Raw genomic sequence first — 26923 nt, 5'->3', positions numbered from 1 at the left:
TTTAATGTTGAAACCTTGAAGACTCCCCCCTCCCCCCCCCCAAATCTGGCTGCTCAGGCGTATAAGGCTTAACACCTTTCAGAAGGTTAAGATCCCAAATCCTAGCTCCACCAACGCTTGAGCAAGACCTTTACTGCTCAGGATCCTGTCTCGATGATGAAGCCTCAGCTAAATGAGCAAGCGTAAATGTTAATGCAGATGTCCAAGCAGAAAACACTGACACTTCTACGTTCCAGGATGGTGACTGTAAGTGGCCATATCTGTGTGTGTTCATTTCGTGAAAGAGGGGGCTGAAAGTGACAGGAATTATCTCAGGATATCCTTACCTGACAGGACTGGCACTGTTATAAAGGCAAAGGGAGGCATAGTCAAGTATTATGAAAGAAATGGCACATGCCTTTGTTTTGTTTTGTTTTTTTTTGTTCTTGTTACTGCAGTATCTCAAGAGAAAGTTGTTGAATGTTTGTAGGATTAATGTGGAATTCTCATCGTAATCAGCAGATGAACGGATTTGATTTTAGAGTTAATCCAAACAGGGTCAAGGTCACCCATCCATCCATCCATCCATCCATTTTCCATACCCTTATCCTACGCAGGGTCTCGGGGGAGCCTGGAGCCTATCCCAGGGAACTCTGGGTACAAGGCAGAGGACACTCTGGACGGGGTGCCAATCCATCGCAGGGCAGAATCGCACACCCATTCACCCACTACGGACATGTATGTTTTGCTAGTATTTCTGGCATACAAATTAGTTACAAAAAGGAGTAGACTTGCTAGTAGCGGAGGCATCCCCTTCAATGCCATTGCTATTGAGTTTGACTTCTTTCATTATTGGTATCTTGCCAGTGCTGCTAACTCAAAAGTATGCTTATTTTTCTACACAACTCTATATTAAAAGTTTATATGGTGTGGGCTGATGTTTGAGTCTGGATTAAGTGGTGATGCAAGGTGATGCGCTTGAACTTGCTATATCATGAACAATTCGGCCGCTGATATTGCTCTCTTTTTCGAAATTTGTCTCTTTCTTTCTTTCTTTCTTTTTTACATAATAAACATACATGCACACACACAAAGTCAGCATAATGGGCCAGGGCTACCCAGCACACCCACCAAATCTGTGTATCCATGTTTTTGGCTTTTAAGAAATCAAATCTTGATTGTGTCCATATGTTAGGTCTGATTTGTGCTTTTCAAGGAGTTTAGCAAGCTTCTCCCTAGAGCCTAGACATAGAGAGATAGAGAGAGAGACAGAGAGAGAGAGAGAACATGAGCATGCAGTACAGGCCGTTCTATCAATTTTTTAATTACTCATTTAGACTGAGCAGAGCAGAAGGCAGTCATTGCATTTCAATAAGTGCAGTGATACAGTGATTTTAACAGATGAATAACAAATTAGTTGTCTTAAAAGGCCTTATTTTTAGGACAGGCTCAGGGTGGAGGTGTGAGGTTGGGGGATGGGGCAGACATATCAAAATAGCTTTCCATCTATCTGGATTAAAGAACTGCAAGGTTATTTCATCCCACCAAATTGCCTCTCGCGACAAACAGGAGCAGAAAAGTGAATTATCTGGCCCTCTCGCCCAACTTTTTCCCCTGCTTATTCTCCACCAGCATGGGTATTAAATTATACTGCAAATACAGCACAATAAATTACACAGAGCTTACAGAAATCTTTCAGAGTTTCAGACCCTAAAAAAAAACTTTTAAAAATGGCCTTTTCTTTCCATTTTTTTTTAATCAGCGAAATACTGTGTAGAAAAGTCTTCATTAATTTAGGTTGTGAAAGGAATCTTTGTCAAGTTGCAAGTTTCCTGATTAGTGGATTTTGCATTTACATATACATTTACATTTTATATGTATTCATCTGGCTGATGCTTTTATGCAAAGTGACTTACAAATCAGGCAGGATACAACTGAAGCTTAGAACTCTTAAAAGAGCAACAATCACTGAAAGCCTAGGTTTCCACCAACTGTTCATATATATGTACAAAGGAAGTTACATGAAAATAGGCCCCTGACAACATACTGAGAACCATACTGAGGGTCTAGGGAACATGTGGGCCTTGGAACAAATAGACTTGGGAATAAATAGATCTGGGAATATGGGGACCTGGCAATATAGAGACCTGAGAACATGTAGTTCTTAGGAATATAGGGACCTGAGAACATGTAGTTCCTAGGAATATGGGGACCTAGGAACAAACAGATCTGGGAATATGGGGAATTGGGAAAAAATAGATCTGGGAATATAGGATCTGGGAATATAGAGACCTGAGAACATGTAGTTCTTAGGAATATAGAGACCTGCGAACATGTAGTTCCTAGAAATATGGGGACCTAGGAACAAATAGATCTGGGTTTATGGGGACCTAGGAACAAGTAGATCTGGGAATAAATAGATCTGGGAATATGGGGACCTAGGAACAAGTAGATCTGTGAATAAATAGATCTGGGAATATAGAGACCTGAGAACATGTAGTTCTTAGGAATATAGGGACCTGAGAACATGTAGTTCCTAGGAATATGGGGACCTAGGAACAAACAGATCTGGGAATATGGGGACCTAGGAACAAACAGATCTGGGAATATGGGGATCTGGAAATATAGAGACCTGAGAACATGTAGTTCTTAGGAAGATAGGGACCTGAGAACATGTATTTCCTAGGAATATGGGGACCTAGGAAGAAACAGGTCTGGGAATATGGGAGTGTAGGAATATAGGATGCTGGGAATATGGGGACCTGGAAACAAATAGATCTGGGAATATTGGGACCTTAGGAATATAGGATGCTGGGAATATGGGGACCTGGAAACAAGTAAATCTAGGAATATGGGGACCTAGGTACAAATAGATCTAGGAATATGGAAGTCTAGGCATATAGGATGCTGGGAATATGGGGACCTGGAAACAAATAGATCTGGGAATATTGGGACCTAGGAACAAGTAGATCTGGGAATATGGAAACCTGAGAACATGTAGCTCTTAGGAATATGGGGACCTAGGAACAAATAGATCTGGGAATATGGGAGTCTAGGAATATAGGATGCTGGGAATATGGGGACCTAGGAACAAATAGATCTGGGAATATTGGGACCTTAGGAATATAGGATGCTGGGAATATGGGGACCTGGAAACAAGTAAATCCAGGAACATGGGGACCTAGGTACAAATAAATCTGGGAATATGGGGACTTGGGTACAAATAGATCCTGGAATATAGAGACCTGAGAACATGTAGCTCTTAGGAATATGGGAACCTAGGAGCAAATAGGTCTGGGAATATGGGGGTCTAGGAATTTAGCATGCTGGAAACATGGGGATATGTGGCTCTGGAAATATGCGGACCTAGAAACATGTAGATGTGAGAATATGGCTACTTGCGTACATGTTGGGGAAATGTGGAAACTTGGGATATTGTAGATCTGGGAATATGAGCTTATTAATCTGAAGGATTATTTGGAATAATAATAGTGATTATTATGATTAAATAATAATAATAATCGTAGAATAATGCAAGTAACTGTGAGGAGCTCAGGTCATCTATCCCTTCAAATGACATCAGCATGGCAAACGAGTAAACACACACATACTCAGAGAGAGAGGATTGGTGAGGACAGTTCTGTACCATGTTATATAAGATGCAATTGTGTGTCCCATCTGGTCTTTTATGAGTGCTGTTAGTGATCACTGTTTACCAAGGCCAAAACGAACCACCGAACTGTAACTAAACGAAGATGATTTGCCTTGCAAAAAGTAGCGCAGTTGCCCTGTGGACGCCTCATTGGCTTGTGAGATGAGATCGAATGCAATGGCAATCGGAATCATTTGGATGATTGACCTTCTGCGCGAATACATTAGAATAAATTAATCTTGATTGGGCGCGCGGTGCAGCGAACAGAGTGGGAGTGTCGTCTTTTTATATGCTGTGCCCCGTTTGTTGTGGCTGTTCTCCGAGGTGATTATGCATGCCGTTCGGCACCATTATGCATTCCTTCACTTTAATAAAGTAACTGTGGCTCGGAGCAGCGTGGAGAGAGCCGCTGTGTGGAAAAATACCAATTTAAGCGCGTGTACAGTCTGTGCTCCGCCCACACATTGCCAAAAAGATGGGCTGGGTCAAGACTTTAGATGATCCCAGGCTTAGGTTTTAAATACAAATGCAAAAATGCCAGCTAGTGTTTTGGCTGTAATCATGTGGAAATTTTGCTTTCGCTTCCTGGAGAACATGAATGTTTCCTTGGTCATGTGCTCTGGAAGAATGAGGAATTTATTATGTTCTCATGAACACTCTGACAAGACTGGAAGAACCCCTCTCTCTCTCTCTCTGTTGAAGTTCTAATACCAAAATTAAAAACGCAAAGCATAAACAACTCCGTCCCGAACACTTCCCGTGGCAGAAAACTCACTGATTGTTATAAAGCGTTAACACTGGAGACTCCTTCCAAAACTGGAACCGCTGTCAGAACTGCTGTTCTAGAAAATTGATCTCCACCCACGAGCCAATCAGAATCAAGAGCTCGACCGCGCAGTGGTGAAAGCATACTTTAGAATGTGTTCATATGCTGTAGTGTGCACTCGCCATTATTATTAATAATAGAGGCGATGTAAGAAAAGCAGGTAGCATTTATAATGCATACATTCCCAGCTAGATAGAGAGACTAGTTGTGTAAGCCCTCGGGACATCTCCCTCCAGTTCTCATGAATTAAAGTTCAGCGGTGTGATGGGACGGGACGTGGTGAGACACACTGAGAGTCTCTGTTCATCCAGTGTAAAGCAGTTTTCTGTGTGTAGTGGAGCGTCTTCACTCTGAGTAATCTGTAGTCTGACGTCCTTCTGACGGACATGTTAGTCCTCTCCATCCGAAGGACATCTCAGGTACGGGCGTGTGCAAGTCTGAAATGAATGCTGTTCTGGCTTCGTCAAATCTTACTGTCTGCCAGCTTGCCGTGTGTGTGTGTGTGTGTGTGTGTGTGTGTGTGTGTGTGTGTGTGTGTGTGTGTGTGGGGCATGCTGGGAGTGTGCAAGAGGAAATGAAATCGCAGCTCTGACTGACGTGTGACAATTCGACTGCCATCATCTCTCTCTCTCTCTCTCTGTCTCTCTCTCTCTCTCTTTCTATTCCTCTTCATGCTTCTTGACTCTCTCACTCTCTGATTCTGTCATTCCATCGCTGCTTATTTCTGTCTTCTTGCCTTTGCGTAAGTGTCACACTGGTGTTTGGTTTATGTTTCCCTTCCTTTTCATACGCTGGCCTTTTGCTAAGGTTAGTCACATCTCACTCGCGTTCTGTCCATCTCTCTCTCCGTCTCTCTCTCCCTCTCTCTGTCTCTCTCTCTCTCTCTCTCTCCCCTTGCCTGGAAATCAGAGTGTGCTATCTTTGAAAACGGTTGGGAGAGAAACACACTGAGAGATGGAGAGAAATCTCTGGAGAAAAATTTCTTTCTTTCTTTTGTTCTTAGTAACTATTTCTTTCTTAGTACATCTTTCTTTATTAGTCATTTTTTTTTTTTCTTTTTTGTCATTATTTCCTCCATTTTCTTTCTCTCCATTGTTCTCCCTTTCTTTCTTTCGTTTCCTTTCCACTGTTTCTTTTCTTCTTTCTTTCCATTGTTCGTTCGTTCTTGCTTGCTTGCTTTGTTGCTTTGTCTTTTTCTTTTTCTTTCTTTCTTTCCATTGTTTTTTCTTTCTGTTCCTTATTTCCATTTTTTGATCTTTCTTTCTTTCTTCCTTTTTTCTTCCCTTTTTAATACCTTTTTTTTGCTTTCTTGCTTTGTCTTTCTTTCTTTTGGTCTTGCTTTTTTTGTTTGTTTGTTTTCTATCTTCCTTCCTTGCTTCCTTCTGTCCTTCATTCATTCTTCCATCCCTTCTTTCCTACCTTCACCCCTACATGACGTACATTCTTTTAGGCTCATTTTGGGGCAAGCTGTAGTTCACTGTAATTGTTGGAGAACATAAAGCATAAATGCCACAGGGGTTTTAGAGACCGAGTTTGCACGGTATTAGAGTTTACACAGTTATTACATGGTTTATTACAGTTGGCTCATAGGTTGATTTGATCTCATTTTTAGCTTTCTAAAGGGGTTCTCCTTGGAATGTTTTCTAAAAGGGAAACCCTCACAGACACAAACTGAGAAACTAAGTTGCTAAATGCCTCAAGTCCAGTTACTTTACGTTACATTGCATTACGTTACATCTCGGATAACGCTGCAGCAGCAGTACAAGATTATTTGGTTGCATTTTAAACTGCATTTTCGAAGAGCTTTTAGAAGTTTTTAGAAAACAATATAGAAATCTGAACAAAAAAAACATACGTTTGCCTCCGATTTCTTTGTCACACTGTACAATCTTAAAGTTTCCTGTGGCGTGTAAAGCGTTTTTTTTTTTTTTTTTTTTTGGTTTGTTTGTTTTTTCCATTTTATCCCGGCAGGGGAACGCTTAAGGTTTGCAACAGCTTGAAGCCTTAACTAGCCAAAGAACTCCTGAGAAACACTCAGTCTCTCACAGATGACTGGATAAATGTGAGAGAGTTACCAAGACATTCCAGTGTTCCTGTTTTAACAGTTCACAATTTGATCCCATATGACATATGAACATATATCATCATATGTTTCTAATGCTAGTCAGTTTGTGCTTTGTGTTCATCAGTGTGTGTGTGTGTGTGGACATCTGTGCATCTGTCTGTACTCTCATCCTAATAAACCTCAGTCTGCGACTCTTTTCTGTGCTGTTGTGCTGGGAATTGAATGGCGGCCGGACTGAAAGGCCGCTCTCGCTCATCCGTGATGAGACGTGTCGTGCCGTAGCCGTCACAGTTCACAACCCCTCCACCATCGCACAACGAGCCGGAGACCTTGAGGCGGATATGACCAACTCGAGCATCAATTCACTGGGACACTGCAGTCTTCATTGCGCACACGCACACCTCCAGACCCAGACTGCAAATCTATTTCTGCCTTGATTAGTTTCTTTTCACTGGAGAGAGTAGGAGCGAGAGAGACTCGGAGAGAGAAGGATAATCGAAAAGAGAGAGAGAGAGAGAGAGAGAGAGCAGAGACAGCTGCGACTCACTCACGTGCCAGAAAGAAGTAAGGACTCGAAGGCCGTTATGAACTCCAGGACTCCAGTCAGTGACGTCGCAGTGTCTCTGATCATCCTCAGTTTGAAGGCACGAGGGCTTGAAGATGTCTGTAGCGCCGCTTAGTTGTCAGTACATGAGTACTAAGAGTGTGGACAGGAAGTAAACAAGGCAACCTTGAGTTGAAGGGCACCATAGTAGTGTCACGTTGATGTCTTCCATATCGGAAGAAGCCCAGTTGTCTGGGGAAATTGTGTGCGAGTGTAAAGATGGCGCATCTAAAGTTTGTTCATATGTAGAAACGTGCAAAAAATAAATAAGCAATAAGGGAACATTGTGAATGCAAACCTGGGTAACTTGGGACAATAAAGTAAAGTTTTTAGGAAAGTAAAAACAGATGTAATATATACGATTTGGAAAATAGGATTTTTTGTGTGTGTGTGTGTGTGTATGTTTGATCTAATTTAAAGTACTACCCCCTGTTTTGTAGAGTGGTACATTTTAGCTGTCATCTTTCTAATTTATGTAAGTGCAGAAAAAGGACTTCCTCAGACAGTCCTCAGTTGACCTGGTTCGTCTACGGTGCTTTCCTAAAGTTCCCAACCGTTATCGCTCTGCTTTTCATTCCCGTCGTTTGCGCTCTGCTCTTCTTTTCCGATTTCTTTTTGAAACGTACACACCGTAACAACCCCGTGCCTCGAACCCCCGGCCGAGGAATTCATCCGGCCGTGGCCGTAGTACGCACGCCGAGGCGGTTTGGGACACAGCATCGGGATGACGGTGACGGCTTGTTTTTCCTCGGGTTTCCGAACCGATTTCTTGACACGATGCTTCACCTCTCTCACTCGAGGCGAGAGGAGGAGCTGTCATGCTCCAGCAGACTGGATAATTATTTCCCTCTTATCCCCTTTTTGCCAGGGCCAATCTCGGTCCCGAATAACAGCCTCAGACCAAGCCGTCTCTCTCTTTCTGTGTCTCCTTCTATGCTTTTCAGTGTCCCATGGCACAGGAGCTCCCGAGCCAATGGGAGCGGATTAACGGGACTGAAAAATAGCGCCTAGATTTGATCGAATGGCAGGAATATAAAAGAAGTCGCAAGGAAAAAAAGGAAAGGAAAAAATATATATCCCGAATCACTCCAGCTTTGCTATCACTGACGCATACCTCTGCTGCCACTGAGCACCCAAATTATATATCAGGACTCCGGGAAATGATGTGATTGTGAGTTTTACCAGTGTATAGCCCTTCCAGTCAAATTCTAGCGCCGTGCCGGCATGTTGACAGTTTAATGTGTGTGTGTGTGTGTGTGGATTTGTCTGTAGACGAGCATCCCGACCTCTGAAAAGATGCCTTTTGATCCGAAGTATCAACTTCAAGAAGCTCGTCTTTGCTCGTGTGTTAATATTTAATGATAAGAACGCAGTACACAGGATGCTCAGCTGCCTATTAGCTGCCACGCACTCATTACAAATACCATTACTGAAGTCTTCCGATGGGTTAAAGCGACGGGAAACCGCTCCGCCTAAACGTAGTTTCCTCACCGTGAAAGGTTTTACACCCTTCAAACTGCACAGCTAACTTTAGCCTGTCGCAGAACGTGGCTGAAGGTTAGCAAAGGTGCTAAAACACGGTGGCTAACCGAACCGGCTGCGTTCCGGAGATAAGCCGAACAATGGCGTGAACGGCATCCAGCATCTGTTAGCCGTTTATAAGGGAGCGATGCCTTTCCGCGAGCTGATTAGCGGCTTGTGTAGGTGTGCATTAGGTGTGTGTTTGCGAGTGATAATGGTTGCACTGTACCCCCAGTCTCCAATGAAAGGAGTGGGGAAAAAAATAAATTTAAAAAAAGCAGGAGCGTTGTTTTATTTAAGGGCTTTGATATGGAGCGGGTGTTCCTCTGCACTGTAGGCGAGTGTGATTTGCTGTAATCGCATTTCACCCCGATCGTAGTGTTGGGGTAGGTATAGGCATCACTGAGGCTGTCAGATGTGAAGAATGACTGACCAACAACAATGGTGTCTTGGATCTGGTGTCATGTGCATTAGCTAACGGAGCACAGGATCTAAATGAGGCTTGAATTGCAGTGGATCGGGCGCTTCAAATGGAATATCTTTCCAAAGCAACGAGCACCGAAACGAGAATGTGTTGGCATTTGTCTGCGGAGGCTGTGGAGTCACTGAGAATCCTTATGTAGCCAAGTGTCTGACATTTTTGCTTCTTTAGTTGTGCTCTGGAGCTACGATGCTAAATCTACATCGTAAATTCACTCGGCATAATTACATTACCTATAATTAATCATACACGTAACTTCCAGATTTCTGGTAGTCAAACTTTGGGAGGCTAAGTTTAGTAAGGGATTATATGAAAGGACGCATTTTTATTGATAAATAGTCATTCTGGTTAACTAGATGTGGTTTGAAGAAGTTATCTCGAGCGTATGCCGCCATGTATTTCCAGAAATGTCTTTTTATCGGCAATTATAACCGAAAATGTGTTCTCTTACATACAACACTTTTTCATTTTTGCCATTGCACAGGTCCAGGAGCCCTCTTTCGATCCTGAGCTTGGGTTACTGTCCGTTTGTTTGCGTTTTCCATGTTGCATGTTCTCCACATGTCCATGTGGGTTTCCTGCAGGTTCTCCGGTTTCCTCCCAGCTCCCAAAAGCATGCTGGTTGGTGGATTGGTGACTCTCTAAATTGGGCCTAGGTGTACATGTTGCCCTGTGATGGACTGGCATCTCATCCAGTGTGTATTAACACCTCGTTCTCAGTGTTTCCGGGATCCACTTCAACCCTAACCGGGGTGAAGTGGTTACCGAAGAGGAATGAATGAAGGACTGACAGCTTCAGGAGGCGGGACTTAGTGGGGATTGTGCAGTATTGCACTTTTTTCAGGATATATAGTGATTCCAGTTGACTAGATGTGGTTTGTGGTTTCTTGGTGTTTAACAAAAGTTCTTATTTTCCCACAGACAATCATGATAGATGATAGATGAAAAAAAAAAAATGAGTGGGTTTGGGTGTAAAGTCCTTTTGCCTTACAAAGAGAACGCTTTACCATACCTTGTCCAATCCAGATCTGCATGCCGTTGTTGCTCTTTCACTATAGCAAAAGTGTAAACGTGGACACACGTTGAATATTCACGATTGATATGCTCGAGATCCAATAAAGTCGCTCTTGCTTATTGGAATCCCGACGGATTTGTGCGTTATTGAGTGGATGTGGCAGAGAGAGAGCTTTCTGAGAGCTTCAATACAGACAGCAGGCTGTTTTCCTCCGCTCTGAAGCTCGTTCCAGCTGTTCCGCCTGAGTTTGAAGGATAAACACCTTGACAGGCCGTTCTGCCACGAGCACTATGACCTTATTATATGAAATTCGAGTCGCACGTGCAAGTTTAAGGTTGAAATCTGCAACAGTACTGGAGCACGTCCTGGTAGATTTATTTATTTATTTATTTATTTATTTTCCTTGTCTTGTTTAACATCCTTGCTGGTATGTTGTAACAGTGTTTCAGTGTGCAGAAAGTATTTCTTTTTTGATCATTAGTGGCACAAGTATTGCATGGCTAATTTACTAGGTGTTAACCGACCTAATTGATCCAGTTGGGTGTTAATTGGCTTAATTAAATGTTTTGCTTCGATGATCAAGCAGAGCGCTGGTGTTTTCGGCTCCTAATTGGAGCAGGAATTGATCTAAATTGATTTGCCATCTAAAATTAGTACGAGTAAGATGTTTGCTTTAATGCATACAAAAGTTAGCAAACACACACAGCAATCAGTTATTGCCTTTGCCTCGTTCTGTGTCTCATTGGCTTGAACACGGGTGTCCTTTTTGTCATTTGGTATTTAAATAAAGTAAAACTTGTAATAAATGCACAACCGGGACAGCGCAGTTTCAAATCCGCCCCATTTACATCTATTAATATACATTTTGCCAGACGCTTTTAATGAATGTGACTTACAGAATCTAATCTAAGCATGGTGATAGAGCTGAGTGATTTGAAGGTTAAGGACTTTATTAAAGGATCTAACAGGAACTCTGTGACAGGTCTGGGATTTGAACTTGTAACCTTCCAATTATTTGCGATGAGCTGAAGCTGCTGAGCTGCCTCACATCTTGCAGTTTGAACACATTTTACGCTGATTGAAGTTCAGCTGCAAATGGCAATGTGAATACCGTCTCGATCTTTCATTCAAATGAATGGTCATAGTGGCATTTTTTGGGGGAACTGCCCTGTTGATCATGGTGGAATTGGGGGAATTCATTAGACTATAATCGTCTAGAATTGAATCATCCTCTGGGATTGCACCTCCTGGGTTGCGTGGGGGTTTGAATCTCGCCTCCGCCCCATGTGCGTGGAGTTTACATGTTCTCCCTGAGCTTCGGGGGTTTCCTCAGGGTACTCCGGTTTCCTTGCTAAGTCCAAAGACATGCATTGTAGCCCGATTGGCGTTTCTCTATTGTCCGTAGTGTCCTGCAATGGGTTGGCGCCCCGTCCACGGCGTGTCCCCTGTACTGTGCCTCAAGGTCGTATTGATAGGCTTCTGGCTCCCCTGCAGCTGTGTATAGGATAAGATGTATGGAAACTGTATGGATGGATGATGCCATTTTGACTTAACTTTTCCCTTCTTACAGGCTTTAAGTGAAATCGAAGTGATGTGACTCCAAAAAAAAAGGAACGTGTGCAAAAATTGGACTTAATACAGCGATTTTTCCACTGTTAAACAATGACAACAATACACGTGTATATAAACCCTTTTCTCAGGAATTTGCGTACTCAGTCTGTCAAAAATGACCAAATTTCATATCGCTAATGTGATGAGATATTTGCGATGTTAATCCAGTGTTAATTTCCTGTAGACTGGAAAGCAATTTAACTAACAATTAAAAGTGTATTAATCACTTGTTTCAACCTGTTGTTGTTGTTATTGTTGTTTTCCCCCCCAGACACTCGTTCACTATTGAGAAGCTTTCCAGCAGCTATAAGAAAATGTCCTAGTGCACAGAAAACCGATCCTCCATTCCCACACATTCACAGACAGTTGGAGCGGAGCATGCCCAATATTTTTATGAACTGCGTTGACTTTGCTACAACGGCGCATAAATCACCCGCCGTGTCATTAATATACATAGATGTCAATAGGAAACGCATGGGTGAAAGAAATATGGCCGCTCTCAGTAACGCCAGGGCTGAAAAATGGAGCGCCCGTCACGAGAGGGACGATACAAGGACGGGCGGACGAGTCTCCTGGATCTGCAGTGCCCCCTGGTGTCAGGACACGAGACTGCAGGGAGACTTCAGACTGGGAGAAAGCAGATAAAACATCAGACAGAGGAGCGATTCGGATCAGATAGTGGAGAAAATGGCGCACATGAGAGCATTGAACATTTCAGCGCTGATATTTCTGTCTGTTATTTTTGCCCGATTATTGTAACCGTAGATGAGAGCATACGGAGTGTGTTCGTATGCCGTGTATTGGAATACTCACACACGCACACAATCTCGGATCATGCTATGCTGTGAAATGTCAGATCAGAAGAGATTATTTGGTGAAATCTTTTATAAGCTTCAGAGCCAGATATACCGTGTGTGTGTGTGAGAGAGAGAGAGGGGGTTACTCAGGCTTTTAGTGTCAGGTCAGGGGCAGCAGTAGCATGAATTGTGCAGTCATGGTTGATGTGATCTCAGCTTGACCATGTTCAGGTCCTCATTCAGCATTTGGTGTGCATCTCTCTCTCTCTTTCTCTCTTCCTCTCACATACAAATCCTAACCATGTTAACTTTTACAGACTTCAAATCAACTTGTGATGTACAAAAGAAATGGCACCTGCTAGATTTTATTTATCTCTTCTCTCTCTCTCTCTCTCTCTCTCTCGCTCTTTCTGACTGCCTTTCTCTCCTGTCTGTGTATTTCCCTCTAGACTACTACTACTACTAATAATAATAATAACAACAAACATACATATCAACAAATAAATTAACTAACAACAGTAATGATGATGATAATGTGTGTAGATGTACAAAATAACCCGATTATTAGCATAATTTTATATATTTCTTGTTGGTTGGTGGGAAACAAAATCTAACAGTTACGGTCCCTTGACAACTTGAAATAAAGTAAGACAGACAATATCAGCTAATGATTATATTTATATTATTAGCATCCATGAAAACATACTCACTGACAATAGCAGTAACAGTACAGATCTCTCTCTCTCTCACACACACTCTCTCTCTCACTCTCTGTTTGTGTGTAAACAGCATTAGCGTATCCTGCTCTTGATCCTGCTGATTAGCTCATATCACAGAGACGAATCCCGTCTCGCTGTACTCATGTAGTTGCTGTAGGTTATTTACATGACTAGTCATTTTGAAAGAGGTTTCTGCGTGCGTGTCTGAGCGTGCCGCCGTGAGCGTCTGCTCTTATGCCTCGTCACGAACAAGAATGTAAATCATAGTTGCATTATGTGTCTGTAATCTGTTTAGTAGCTTTTGAGGGATTATCCTAATCCCGTACCTGACTGCGGCCCGATTGATAGCGCTAACCTTGGCCTCTCGCGTCGCGTTTTTTTAAAAAAATTGTATTATTTTTTCCCACAGGTTTCGCACAGGTTTAAAGCTCAGTTTCTCCTGTCTGCTTTTTCCACAAGGACTTTGTACAGCCACACTCCTGTTCTTATCTCTGTTAGCAAGCTGCAGAACCTTATAGACACACGGGATCATATTGTTGTTTTATGCTCCTTGGTTGTTTGTGGAGCGGAACGGGATATTGTTGAATCTGGGTATTTATTTGCGCTGTCCCAGACGAGGTTTCTCCGTACACCTCGGTCACGCTGCTCGCATGCTTATCCAGTGTGACCGTGATGCCGGTGTATATATAACCTTATTTTTGTGTCTGTTTTGCTAGCAGTTTTATTGTGCTTCTCAGTGTTTATCCACCTCCATCTATGTCTGTTTGCTTATTTTTTTAAGGTGGAGGCCATCCTGGTGAATATTTTTGGCGGGATTGTGAACTGTGCCATCATTGCTAACGGCATCACTAAGGCCTGCAGAGAGCTGGAGCTCAAGGTGCCCCTGGTAGTCCGGCTGGAAGGTTAGTGTGTGTGTGTGTGTGTGTGTGTGTGTGTGTGTGTGTGTGTGTGTGTGTGTGTGTGTGTGCTTAAAGGTTCTGATTCTGTTGAGTGACGCACGTCCTTGCATCAGTTACACATTATAATTCTTTACCTAATGTTAGCTAGATCGCTTGTTAGCAATCATGGCTACTGCTTTTGACAATAACTTGGTGGCTTAATAGTAATGATGGCGTCTTGTTTTATTTACAAAAAAAAAAACTTTATATATATATATATATATTTTTTTTTAACTAATCTTATCTAGTCACACTGTTAGCGTAAAACTGTTTACGTAAGATTAGTTAGCTTGTCAGTTTGAATTTAAGTTGATATTTTTGCTAGGGGTTCTACCTAAAGTCCTTTCTGTAGCTTGCTAGCAAACTTGTGTCCTGACTTCATTTACATAATGAAGTCATTTACTTAACGTTGTTCATGTAGCTACCTACTATCCACAGCCTGCTAAATTCATGTGCATGCTGCTTAGCCAAACAAACTAGCGAGCTAATGTTCATGCAGTGCTGTATTTACATAAACGGCTAGTTTAGCTAATCTTGCGAAGAATTATGTGTAATTAAACACAGTATTTCATGCCCTTCGTCAGGTAGATGGTCGTCATATCGTCAAGCTTGCGATTCGCAAACGAAATTGAATGAAACTGGTGGCACGTTGGTGCAGCAAGTAATGCTGCTGCCTCACAGCCCCCATGTCCCCGGTTTAATTCTGAACTCGGGTTACGGTCGACGTAGCGCAGTGGTCACCAATCCTGTTTCTGAAGATCTACCTTCCTGAAGACTTTTAGCTCCAACCATAATCGTGCCCACCTGACCATCTAATCATTGTTTTAGCTGATCAAGAACTTCCTAAGGCAGTCAGTTTTCTTCATGTTCTCCGGTTTCCTTCCACCTCCCAGAAAACATGCCGGTAGATAAACCGGCTATTCTAAAATACCTCTAGGTGTGCGTGGTGCCTGTGATGGACTGGCGTCCAATCCAGGGTGTATTCCTACCTGGAACACTGACTAGGATAAAATGGTTACTGAGAAAGAATAAATTAAATTAGAATTTAGTGCTTGCCATCTTGAACTACGACCACAATTCCATTCACAGGAACGGATTTCTTAAACAGTGTGAGGTATTCCCAGCCAGCAGTCTGTCAGCAGGCTGCCAAGGTGTTAGCTCTGGCTAAGCGCTGTGTCCTCGCATAATGTTTTCATCACTGTGCTCATTATAGGCAGCAGAACCTTCTCACAGGGGCTGACTTTGGACTCCCCAACTTTCACCCACACGCAAGAGGTAGCACGCAAGGGAGCATCATTAGCATGCGTGACACATTGCAACAGTCGTTAGCACTGGCAAAAGGAGCGAAGGATATAGCCGCTGATTTGTGACCTTTCACCTGTGTATGCTAATGCTAGGTGCTAGCGAACGCACAACAGTTCGCCTGCTCCGGTCCGTTGTTAGTATAATTGGCACAAAACAGCAGAGTCATGCTGCCTGCTAGCTTGCTGAAAGACCCCTCTACCTCCATGGAGAGCAGGAGCTGCAGAAAGATTAGTTCTGGCTTTGCTTTCAGTGAGCCTCATAAACTCAATATTTGACATTTAAACATGAGCTGTTAGATGTCTTGTTTTTCTCACCTTGTTGCTGTGGCATCAACAGGGTTGTATCCATGTTCCCAGGGGTAATATCTTCCCTGAGCTCAGAACATTCTTATATTTTCAGATCTAATTTAAATAGTCATGTGTTCAAATCTACCTTCCATCCAGCTAATTTAACAAATACACTTTTAGGTGTTACTTATTAAACATACAATGTCAGACGTTGTAGAGTGGAGGTTAATGTTATATTCATGTTATATGGGATTTGGACTACATCGAGCTTAAAGTTAGGCTTGGAAAGTTCTAGAAAAGTTTAATAGGGTACATAGGTTTACCAGGAGATTTCAGTCTGGGAATTCTGGGCCCTGGAAACCTATGTTACTCTGGGAACATGAGCCCTTGGGACCTATGTGCCACGAAACCTCATACCCTGGGTCCATAGCACCCTTGGAAATATTGGTCCTGGGAAACATGGGACTCTTGGATTCTAGGACTCTGGAAAGATTGGGGCCTGGGAACGTTTGACTATGAGATCGTGGGAATCTTGGAACATGGGACCTTTGGAAACATTGGACCTTGGGAATATGGGACATTGGGAACATAAGACCCTTGAAAACATTTACATCTTCAGAATATGAGACTTTGGGATTATATTACTTATAATACCTATATATTACTATTATATGTTCCTGGAAACACTGGATCCAAACACCGGAACAATGGTAATCTATGGGCCAAGAAACCTTGGAAACACCGGGTTCTCAAATCACATCCCCCTGGAGTCGTGGGACCTGGAAACATAGGATACATCCAGGAGACAATGAGCATAAGAACCTTGAGAACAACCTTGAGAACATAGGGCCCTGGGGAACAAATTACCATTGGGAACACAGGAAGCTTGAATCATAGGGGCCTGGGAACACTGGACCCTAAAAACAAGATGGGTCTGGGATACACAACAGAGGACATAAGGAAAATTGAGAACACAGTAATTTGGGGAACCTTGAAACATAGGAGTCTTGGAATACTGAAGCCTAGAAACAAGGGCACCTGGCCATATTGGTGTTTGGGACCATCGGACCATTAGGAATATTGAGGCCTGAGAACATTGGACCATTGGAAACATAGAGAATTAAAAATAAGGGGTCAGTGAAAATAGGGTCGATCCCACATTAGTTTGTTATCTAGCTTTTGCGATACACATCAGATCCAGGACTCTAGGGGACCTAAGTGCTATTCATATCAACAGTTTGGTAGTAAACATCTATAGATTCAAAGGGCCTTTCAGAGCAAATCTGGATAATGTACTGAATCATAGATCAATCAGAACTATGGAAGAACCTGGAATAGCTGCTTTAGTTTGGATTTGTATTTCCAACTGAGAAGTTGATGGTTTTAGGGGTAGAGCCTCCATGGGGTACCTCAGCAGCACCTCTCAGACAGAAGCAATAAAAGGTCAAGTTGAGTTCAAAAAATGATCTGGCTAGTGAAAGATGTTTGTGTGTGTGTGTGTCTGCATGGTACGGAGAGATCGATAGCCTTGCCTGTCTCTCAGTGTGGGCTCTGATCATGGCTGACAGAGTGCGATAAAATGGTTCCTCAGTCTGACTTTAGCTGCATTAGTTGGCCATTGATTTCCACCTGAGACATCACACAACCTGTTTGACTCGTGTGTGTCTTGATCTTTGTCTGTTTGCATATGTCCGTATAAGCCCGCGCGTGCCTGTCTGAACGTTTGCCCGGCTTGTATATCTCTGTACTTATCTGTATATCTTTTTTTAAATTTTTTTTTGTCTTAGCAAAGCAAACATGCATTTTGGTTGTAGTGACCTCATAGTTTGTTTTTCCAGTCCCCTGCCTGAGACTTCACACACCCCTCTGCTGCTGGGAAGAGGCACGGTAACATAACACCAGACCTGTCTTCGTTTATTTACTTCCATTCCGGTCGAAAACAGGAGCTACAAGAGATAATATTAACCGTAACAAGAAATCGCACACGGCTAGCATGGCAAAGGCTGTTCCTGTCGTGCTGAGTGTACATGTTTGAGGTTTTCTGATGTAGAAATTAGAACATGCCTCAGCTTCCGTCAACACAGCTCTGCCGTACTGTACACGACTCAAACCGTCGAATTACCAAATACCTCAAGCCGAAACGAGTGAACTTTCCAGTGTTGTAAGACTTCAGGACGTAATTTAACGACGGGCTTTAGATTTCCCTTTAGGAATTCAAACCATTTTAAAATCGTTAGCTGTGAAGTTGCATTAATTACTATGTCGGGTGGCATCGAGGAAGCTCGCGTAGATTGCACCGTGGCTTTGACCCCTATGGTAACCCACTTCTATGGGTCACGCTCATCAAAACACGGTAAGGATAAAAGAGACAATTTGGAATTTACACTTGTTTACTTACCGTTATGTTCGTGCGTGCGAATCAGCACTTAAAGCAGCAAAAACAGAGATTAAAAACGCAAACTGTTTTAAAAAAAAAATAATAATAATTTTTTTAAGATGCCGGATGCTTTCCAAATCCTTCCAAAAACCGTATTAAATAAGCATCGCTCAAGAAATACCACCTCGTGTGTTGCAAGATCAAACAGGATAAGAATGAAAATGAAAACCTGTTCTATTATATAAATATAATATTAATAAATGTATAAACTGCTACGCTATCCAATTAAACATGCAGTGAAAAGTATTTTATATTGAAATGATTAGTAGTTAATAGTGAGTAAAAAAAATTGCCTCTAATGTTCGTGAGTTATCTAAGTCGAGTCTGTTACGCTGAATTAAGTAATATGAGCTCAAAGGTTGGGATGACTGTTAGAATCTGATTAATTACGTAGCGCTTGTAATTAATAACTTCGCTATACTATATATTTAATATCTGCTATCGACATAATCGTGGTTATTTCCCTAGTGTGTGTACGCGTATATAACTAGGTTTATAATACACCATATGCATAAACCTAGATTGAGCTTTTCCTGATCAAGTTTTTAATATGATAATTCTTTTTTTAGATTGATGAGGATGTAGAGTAGGTCTCTGGCAGCACCTAGTGGTGGGATTAGAGCATGACCCTCTGTGTGTATCAGCAGTAAGAGCTTTGAACATTGTGCGTACGTGAGTATGTGTGCGCGTTTATCATTGGAAAGGAGGTTGGGCCGTTTTTCCGGGGGGTTGCCACGGTTGTTTGTGGGGTTGACACGTGTGATCAGAGTAAATAGCCGCTTTTTGACACGGAGCGTGATTCAAGTGAAGCTTTTCAGAGGGGAAAAGATTTCTGGCCCTTTTCAGTTGGCGTTTGTGCGCGCACGTCCTCTGTGTCTCCTCACACCGTTGTGTGGCGACGGAGAGCAGCAGACACTCGATAGCGAGCACACACGCCCCGGTTCGCCCTGTTCCTCCGCTAATGAAATTATCCGATTGATTGTTTGGTGCTGCCCGGTGCGGGAGACGTGTTAGAAATGAGTCGTTATGTGAGCGGACAAAGGCGGTGAAATATCAGTAGTTAAGTGGTGCTGTAATTGAATTCCTTCTGAAACTGCTATTGATTAGAGAGCAGATACCATCATAATTATACTGCAGGGAGAAAGAGAGACCACACACACACACACACACACACACACACACACACACGCACATTTGTGCTGCATTTCTATCACTGTGGGGACTTAATTTTCACAAAAGGCTAAAAATGTAAAAACACTGTAGAGACGTGTATACTTTTGTCATGTATACTAACGATTTTGGGTTCATTGGGTCCTCACAAAGTGTGCGCGCACACACACACAATCTTTTGTGAGGCTTTAGTGAGGTACTTCTATTATTATGTAGACTTTGGGTCCTTAAAAACAGGTACCATTGGGTCCACACAAAGTGTGTGCACACACACAATCTTTTGTGAGGCTTTAGTGAGGTACTTCTATCATTATGGGGACCTTGAGTCCTCAAAAAGGGGTACAGATGTTCAGAGACACGCATTCACTCGCACAAAATATTCCTATCATTATTTCGTTAAAATACTGTAGATCAGACCACTGGTCCTCATAAAGGACTAAAAATCTGTGCACACACAAACACTTTTTATGTATTACTATTACTGTGGGGACATTTGGTCCTCACAAGGCATTAAAAGCTTCATTTGTTATTGCAGGTACGTTCGGCCTTTAGAGTAGGCCAGAGCTATACGTGCATACGCACCCATGTGTGGACGTGCTTTATCCTCCCTAAAGCTGCACTCTCACCTGTGAAATCAGGAAGTCTGCACATCGCCAGCTGCCCACCTCACTCCCTCATCTCACACACACACACACACACACACACACACACACACACACACACACACACACACACACAAAATAACAGAACACTTTATCTCATACACACATCCTTTTAAATTTCCTCCTCATCATGCCCTCTTTTGTCTCTCTCTCCCTCCCTCTCTTTCTCTGTTCTTCCCATCAGTCATCTCTTGAGGGCTTTTTGGGTATTAGCCTTGACTCTGTACGTCGTGTCAGGGTGAGCATCGTACGGAGAGATTTTGTCAGGTTCTAAACCGTGGGTAGGACCCCGAGGGCAGAAGAGGGCCGTCCTGGAAGAGCGCCCGATCAGAATCGCACTGAGCGCCGCACACCAGGGCCCTCGGCAGCTGGGCCCGATATGCACCGCAGCCAATGGAACGAGACCTCTGACTTTTAGCCAATGAAATGAGACCTCTGACTTTGAGCCATTGGAACGAGCTACCCCAGTCGCTTCTCCTGCCAGTGGTGCGGCACTACTCCATTTTCAACGCTGCTGCCTTTCTAGGGCGGAGAGGACAGAGATCGGTCAAGTCCTGCTTTGAAATCCAGGTCCTGAAATGCAGGCTTTAAAGAGAACACAAAAGTTCATATGATGAAGTGTTTAAAAAAAAAAAAAAAAAAAAAAATTAAAAACCGGGGACGGAACTGTGTGTGTGTGTGTGTGTGGCCCACTCTGTGGACCAAATGTCCCCACAATAATAGGTATACCTGACAGTGTGTAGGTTTTGTGAGGACCAAAATGTCCTGTAGTACTAGGACTGTGTGTGTGTGTGTGTGTGTGTGTGTGTGTGTGTGTGTGCACGCGGCCCACACTGATTATACCCGCAATTTAGTGCCTTTATAGGACCAAATGTACCCATAGTAGTAGGAATGACAAGTGTGTGTTTTATGTTTTAATTAGCTTTTATTTGTGAAACTAAAATATAATAAAGGTGTGTGTGTGTGTGTGTGTGTGTGTGTGTGTGTGTGTGTGTGTAGGAACCAACGTGCAGGAGGCTAAGAGGATCCTGTCTGAGAGCGGCCTACCCATCACTGCAGCCAACGACCTGGACGATGCAGCCAAAAAAGCAGTGGCTGCTATCACCAAGAAATAACACACACACACACACACACACACACACACACACACACACACTCTCTCTCTCTCTCTCTCTCTCTCTCTCTCTCTCTCTCTCTCTCACACACACACAGCCTTATTTGAACCTGTTCTTCACCCCATACTTCCCATGCAAACCTCCTACAGAGCTACTGACGAATCAGATTCCTAATCAGACTAAGCTATCTATTATATCCACTTGTTTATTTCAGGTGCCACCGGTCACCACGAGCCTTCTAATTTACTCTACGACACGTGCTAATGAATTTACTTTCCTCTTCTATAACTGTCTGGAGTCGAGTGTTTTTTTTCACCCCGATATAACGGCGTTCGGATTCTGCACTGCTGCGACGGGAGAATTCGGCGAATCAGCGTGACCGCGTGCGCGCGGTCAGCCGAGATAGCGATCGCACGACGAAACACGTTATTATCTCACCGCACACAATCGAACGCTCTCTGACGCTTATCATTATCACTGTGAAATGGGTTGCAAATCCTGGTATTGATTTCCTTGAGCTTCTTAAAGTGTGAACTTCAGCACCATTACATCTGCTGGAACGTTTTATTTTTATTTTTTAACAATAAGAAGTAAAGCAGGCGTCACGTTAAAGCGGTCCGAGACCGCGGCCGTGAACTATTCTTATTTCATCAAATGTAGAATTTGACCAAATTATTATTATTATTATTATTATTATTATTATTATTATTATTTTGAAAAGTCATTCCACCGATCGTTCCAAATTCAAGTCAAAAAGTGTGTTTCTTTTCTCGACTGAAAGGAGACGCGACGAGAACACCGGACGCTTCGAGGTGCCGCTAATCAGCGGCGCGCGTTCGGGGTGTGCACGCGTTAATATTCGAACCGAACGTGGCATCGTGACAATTCGAAAGCAGGAATCATGGACTGAAGGGATTGTTACAGACAGAAGAACGCCATTTTTTTTTTTTTTTTTTTTTTTTGTCGTTTTGCTTTTTCGTAAGAATTCAGCCACAGCAACTGAAGTGATCTGATGCAGGGGGCGGGGGGTGTTCCCCTGACCACCACGCAAATCAAACGTTGCAGTTGTTGAGAATTTTTTGGGATCCTGCTGTTCTATTATTAAAAAATAATAATAATTCGTGTGTGTATGGGTTAAACAAACGTGGTTGAGTTTAGCGTTAACGTGTTCAGGTAATAAAGTGTCAGGTGAAAGATCGCGACAGAGTACCGCAATTACACGCAAAGAGGTCGTGTGAACTTGGATAAGCCACGCCCACAAACTAGAGCGACATCATCTCGCGTGCAAACTCTTGCGTAACAGCAGTGAGACGTAGAACTGAGCCGAGTGACGTAAGTTCAGGTGGATCTTCATCTGAACCACGTGCAGATTTATTCTGGAACCTTGTTTGCTGTGGCCTTGTTTTTTTGTTTTTTGTTTTTTGTTTTTTTTTCCTTGTCATCAGTCTACATGATTTTCTCTGCCTTACAGTAAAGTGCTGTGTGACTGACCGCACTGCTCTCTTTCTTTTCTTTTCTTTTTCTTTCCACGATTGTCCGCGCCGTCGCTTCGTCCGGGATGCATGGCTTTCCCGTGCCTCTCATCTCGATGGTTGATTTCGAAAAGCAGCCTTGTCCGTTTTTTTTTCTTCTGTACATCTTTATTGTAATGAAAGAAATTTGATGTAATTAAGACCTTTTTATTATTATTATTATTATTTTATTTTATTTTTCTTTACTATATTTTGTGAGTTCTGTTTGGAATTTCTGTCTCTCAAACCATGCAATAAAACTCGCTGCAAGATATGTTTAAAAACGCGCGTGTGTGTTTCGTCCGCTGTGCTTCATGTGGATCATGAACCCTCGGCGTTTTGCTCCGGAAGTCTCCGGAAAGGCCTCGGGAGGATGTTCGGACGATGATGTCAAAGTTCTGACACTTGACGTATCGGATTAATAACTGACAAACGAGCGTCACCGGAGAAGTGCGTCTTAATACCAGGCGCTGTGTTAATGATCACGGCAGCGTGTACGTCCTTCGGGACTTGTGTACAAGTGTGTGTGTGTGTGTGTGAGAGAGAGAGAGAGAGAAAGAGAGAGACTACGGCCGTGTGCTGAAATTCATCCCTGTCACAGGGCCGGAGCATTTGATGGATTATCTGTCTGGCGATCTGTGAGGACACCTCGACTGGATCGAGTGCCCTGAGCAACAGATCTGCTGTCCTTCTCTCTCTCTCTCTCTCTCACACACACACACACACACACACACATTCTCCTGCTGTCTTTCTTTCTTTATTACTTCACCCTCTTTCTCTTGTTCAGTAGAAGAATCTCTTTATTCTCTGAAGGTGCGACTTAACTAAAAGTACTGAGCGTGGTGAAAACATCAGGTGCATCACTAAAGGGTTTTGTATTACAGACCGTTTAAACAATAAAACGAAGGAATGAACAAGTTGAAATGAAAACCAGAATTCCAAGACCACCCCCAAAGTGTTTTACTCCTCTTGTACCACAGCAGTTTAACAACAATGACATATTTGTTTTTATTAAATAACATTTTGTCCTCTTTTTAAAAAAAAAAAAAAAAAAAAAAATCCATATGCAGCTGCTATAAACAGTTGTTCCATCACCAGCCTCTCTCTCTCTCTCTCTCTCTCTCTCTCTCTCTTTTATTTATTTATTTTTATCCTTTTGACGTTAGTAAGAAAAAAAAGCAGCTTTCCGTGTTCACACGGAGCTGGAAGCGCAAACTTGTCCGTCCTGAAAACTTTCCCACGGGAGAAAACGTAGATACGAAGTACTGACGGAAAACTTCACCGCATCAACAATTCCACGTTGTTGAATAGCAGCGTTTATTTTTAACGGAGTTATTCGGATCGCTCCGGGATTTTTCGATCGCAGAGATGAACGCGAAATCACGCGAACTCTGCAACTTTCGGAGGAGCTCGCGGTTTCCCGGAATCGCCGCAGGTTTTCCGCAGGTTTGGGCCGACACTCGTTCAGAGCCCTCTTCGATTCACGCGAGTCTCATGTACCAACAAACATCGCTGTGAAAGACCGCGCGAAAAGAATTTCCGCAATTTTGCCAATTGAAGTAGCTTTCTGCAAAAAAAAGCAAAAAAACAAAACAAAACAAAGCACAAAAACTCTGCAAACTCCATCACAAATATCGAAGGAGAAGAAAAATACGCGGGGAAAAATCCAGCATTTTTGGACACAACAATCAGAAAAAAACTCCTGTACGAACTGATATTTATTATTGTCTGGCAATAATATACCCTGCGAATGAGCTATTACTGTAGATATGATGACATTACTGCAACTATAACATGTTAAAAAGTATGATGTATTGTTCTTTCATTAATAAAGATGTTAAAATCATAGCTGGCAAATTGCTGCTGTATAAGAGGAATAAAACGCGCTTTGTGTCGGATCTGATCACGCCACTCTATCGGCGTGATTCCTATAGCGGTGTTTTATTTGTGCAACACTATTGTAAGTCATAAGTAGTAACGACTCGACCTGTTTCAGGTTAAAGTCAGGACTGTATCTCGCCTCTACAAGAATGAATAAATCCGTCCGTATCAATTCTGCCACCGTTGTGCTGCGAGGCCGCCGTGGGCGCTCCGTCTGTCCCGGTGGCGTGATCCGGGGTTTTCCGCTCCTCTCAGACTCGGTCTCATTACCCCGCGAGTCTGGAGGTGACGTGCCGGCCGGCGCTAGCGTAAATAGGAAAGATGGGTCAATAATTGCTTATTTCATGCCCTTCGTCGAGTGTGTCAAATAGTAGTGTGTTGATGGATTAGATGGCAAAGTTTCAGCCTTGTTAAAATATGCTCTTGTCCTGACATTGTGTAATTCAGGAGGCCGTGTGTGACGGAATATAAATGCGTTCGTGTGACGGGGAGAGCGCGTGAGCCGGCCGAAGTGGACGTCGTGTGCTGAATTAGTGCTCTCTAATCTTAATAAAGACGATCTGATTGGCGCTCGGAGTCTGCGTGAGGATCTGATCGCCTCTGAGGACTTCATCTTACTGAGGAGAAGCTACTTTTACATTTCCTGCATTTCTGCGTTTAGTCGGAGCGTACACTACCGTTCTGAAGGCTAGAATATTTTTTTTTTTTAACAGTATGATGAGAAATCAAACACAACATGCTGTGACACTGAGTTACCATCCTGAAGTTCATTATTTACCTATGAAACCACTTTAAAGCATAAACTTTGAAGCATTACCTCAGATTGTTTCAAATCATTGACACTGGAGACTCCTTACGTGAAGGTAAAATAAATGTCTCCTCGTAGAAAACGTCACACTTTTTTTTTTTCTTTCTTCTTCACCCATACATCTTTAAGACCTTTTGAGTGGTAGCACATGCTATAATTTATGCATTAGTGTAATTGCAGTGTTGTTGTTTTTTTTTTATGGTAAGTATACTATGCTAAGTATGCTATATTAATGGTACAAATCCTAATACAGTTGCTATCAAAAAGATCTAACCCCCAGTGCAAATCAGGTTTATTGTCAAAATGTACAGATTTTCAGCTGTTTGCGATGAACAAATCAAACAAAAGCCATTGAAATAGTTCAACACAACGAATGCTTCAAGTGGTTTCCACAAATCCAACTGAAAATGCAACTTATAACGATTTCTCCAGTTTCAAAATGATTCAACCCTCTGAGAATCCCTCACAACAGCACAAATATGCGAAACAGGTGTTGTCTCGAGCACTTATCTAAGCGAGAGCTTCATTAGTCGCAGCAGGTGTGCTTGAGCTGGAACACATGAAATACGTGAACTGGCTAGGGGTAGGAAATGTATGAAGTACCTGGACGGGGAAGAAAAAGGAAGCTATTAACGGCTGCAAGCAGATTTGTGAGAAGGCAGGTTGTGAAAAACCCTCGAGTGACTGCAAAGACCTGCCGTGAGACGTGGAGGCAACAGGCACTGAGGTTTCAGTGAGCACAGTAAGGCACATATTAAACACAGAAGGTTTCCATGCCAGAACTCCAAGATGTACACCGCTACTGACCCAAAAGCACGAGAAAAGTCGCTCAAAATCATAAAAAAAAAAAAAAAAGCCACAGAATTCTGTTCTGTGGAGCGATGAAACAAAACTGGAACTTTTCGGCACGACGGATCAGCGGTATGTCCAGAGGAGGAAGAAGAATGAAGAAAGAACACTCTGTCCACAGTCGAGCATGGTGGTGGCTCGGTGATGCTCTGCGGCTGCTTTGCATCCTCTGGCACTGGAAACCTGCAGCGTGTAGAAGGCGAGTATCAGGAAATCCTAGGAGAAAACGTCATGAAGTCTTCGAGGAAGCTGAAGCTTGGGCGTCATTGGACTTTCCAACAAGACAATGATCTCAAGCGTACCTCAAATCCCACCAAGGCTTGGTTGCAGCAGAAGTTCTGGAAGATTCTACACGGCCATCACAGTCACCTGACTTGAACCCCATAGAAAATCTCTGGTGGGATTTGAAGAAGGCGGTCGCAGCACGCAAACCCAAGGATATTACTGAACTGGACGCCATTGCTCATGAGGAACGGGAGAAGATTCCTCAGGAACGTTGCAGAAGCTCTGCATCTCGTTTACAGCAGGTCATAACAGCAAAAGGACGCTCTACTAAGTACTAAAGATGCTCGCCATGAAGGGGTTGAATCATTTTGAAACTGGAGAAATCATTTTCAGTTGAATTTGGTGAAACCGCTTGAAGCATTCGTCCTGTCGAACTATTTCAATCTCTTTCGTTGGATTTGTTCA

The 26923-nt window shown here is 42.8% G+C and overlaps 1 protein-coding gene across 1 annotated transcript in view; it reads left to right on the top strand.

Annotated features, from left to right (window-relative positions):
* Positions 1–22969, top strand: part of suclg2 (succinate-CoA ligase GDP-forming subunit beta) — an 89951-nt gene extending 66982 nt beyond the window's left edge. The window contains exons 10-11 of the mRNA XM_053652421.1: positions 14052–14172; positions 21069–22969. Of these exons, the coding sequence (XP_053508396.1) occupies positions 14052–14172; positions 21069–21184 (237 nt within the window). The 3' untranslated portion in view covers positions 21185–22969. The remainder of the gene's footprint in view (positions 1–14051; positions 14173–21068) is intronic.
* Positions 22970–26923: the final 3954 nt, after the last annotated feature.

Source organism: Ictalurus furcatus, chromosome 21, assembly GCF_023375685.1.
Source record: "Ictalurus furcatus strain D&B chromosome 21, Billie_1.0, whole genome shotgun sequence".
In the NCBI taxonomy this organism is placed as follows: Eukaryota; Metazoa; Chordata; class Actinopteri; order Siluriformes; family Ictaluridae; genus Ictalurus; species Ictalurus furcatus.
The sequence above is the reverse complement of the archived record's forward strand: the minus strand, read 5'-3'. Positions and strand labels throughout refer to the sequence as shown.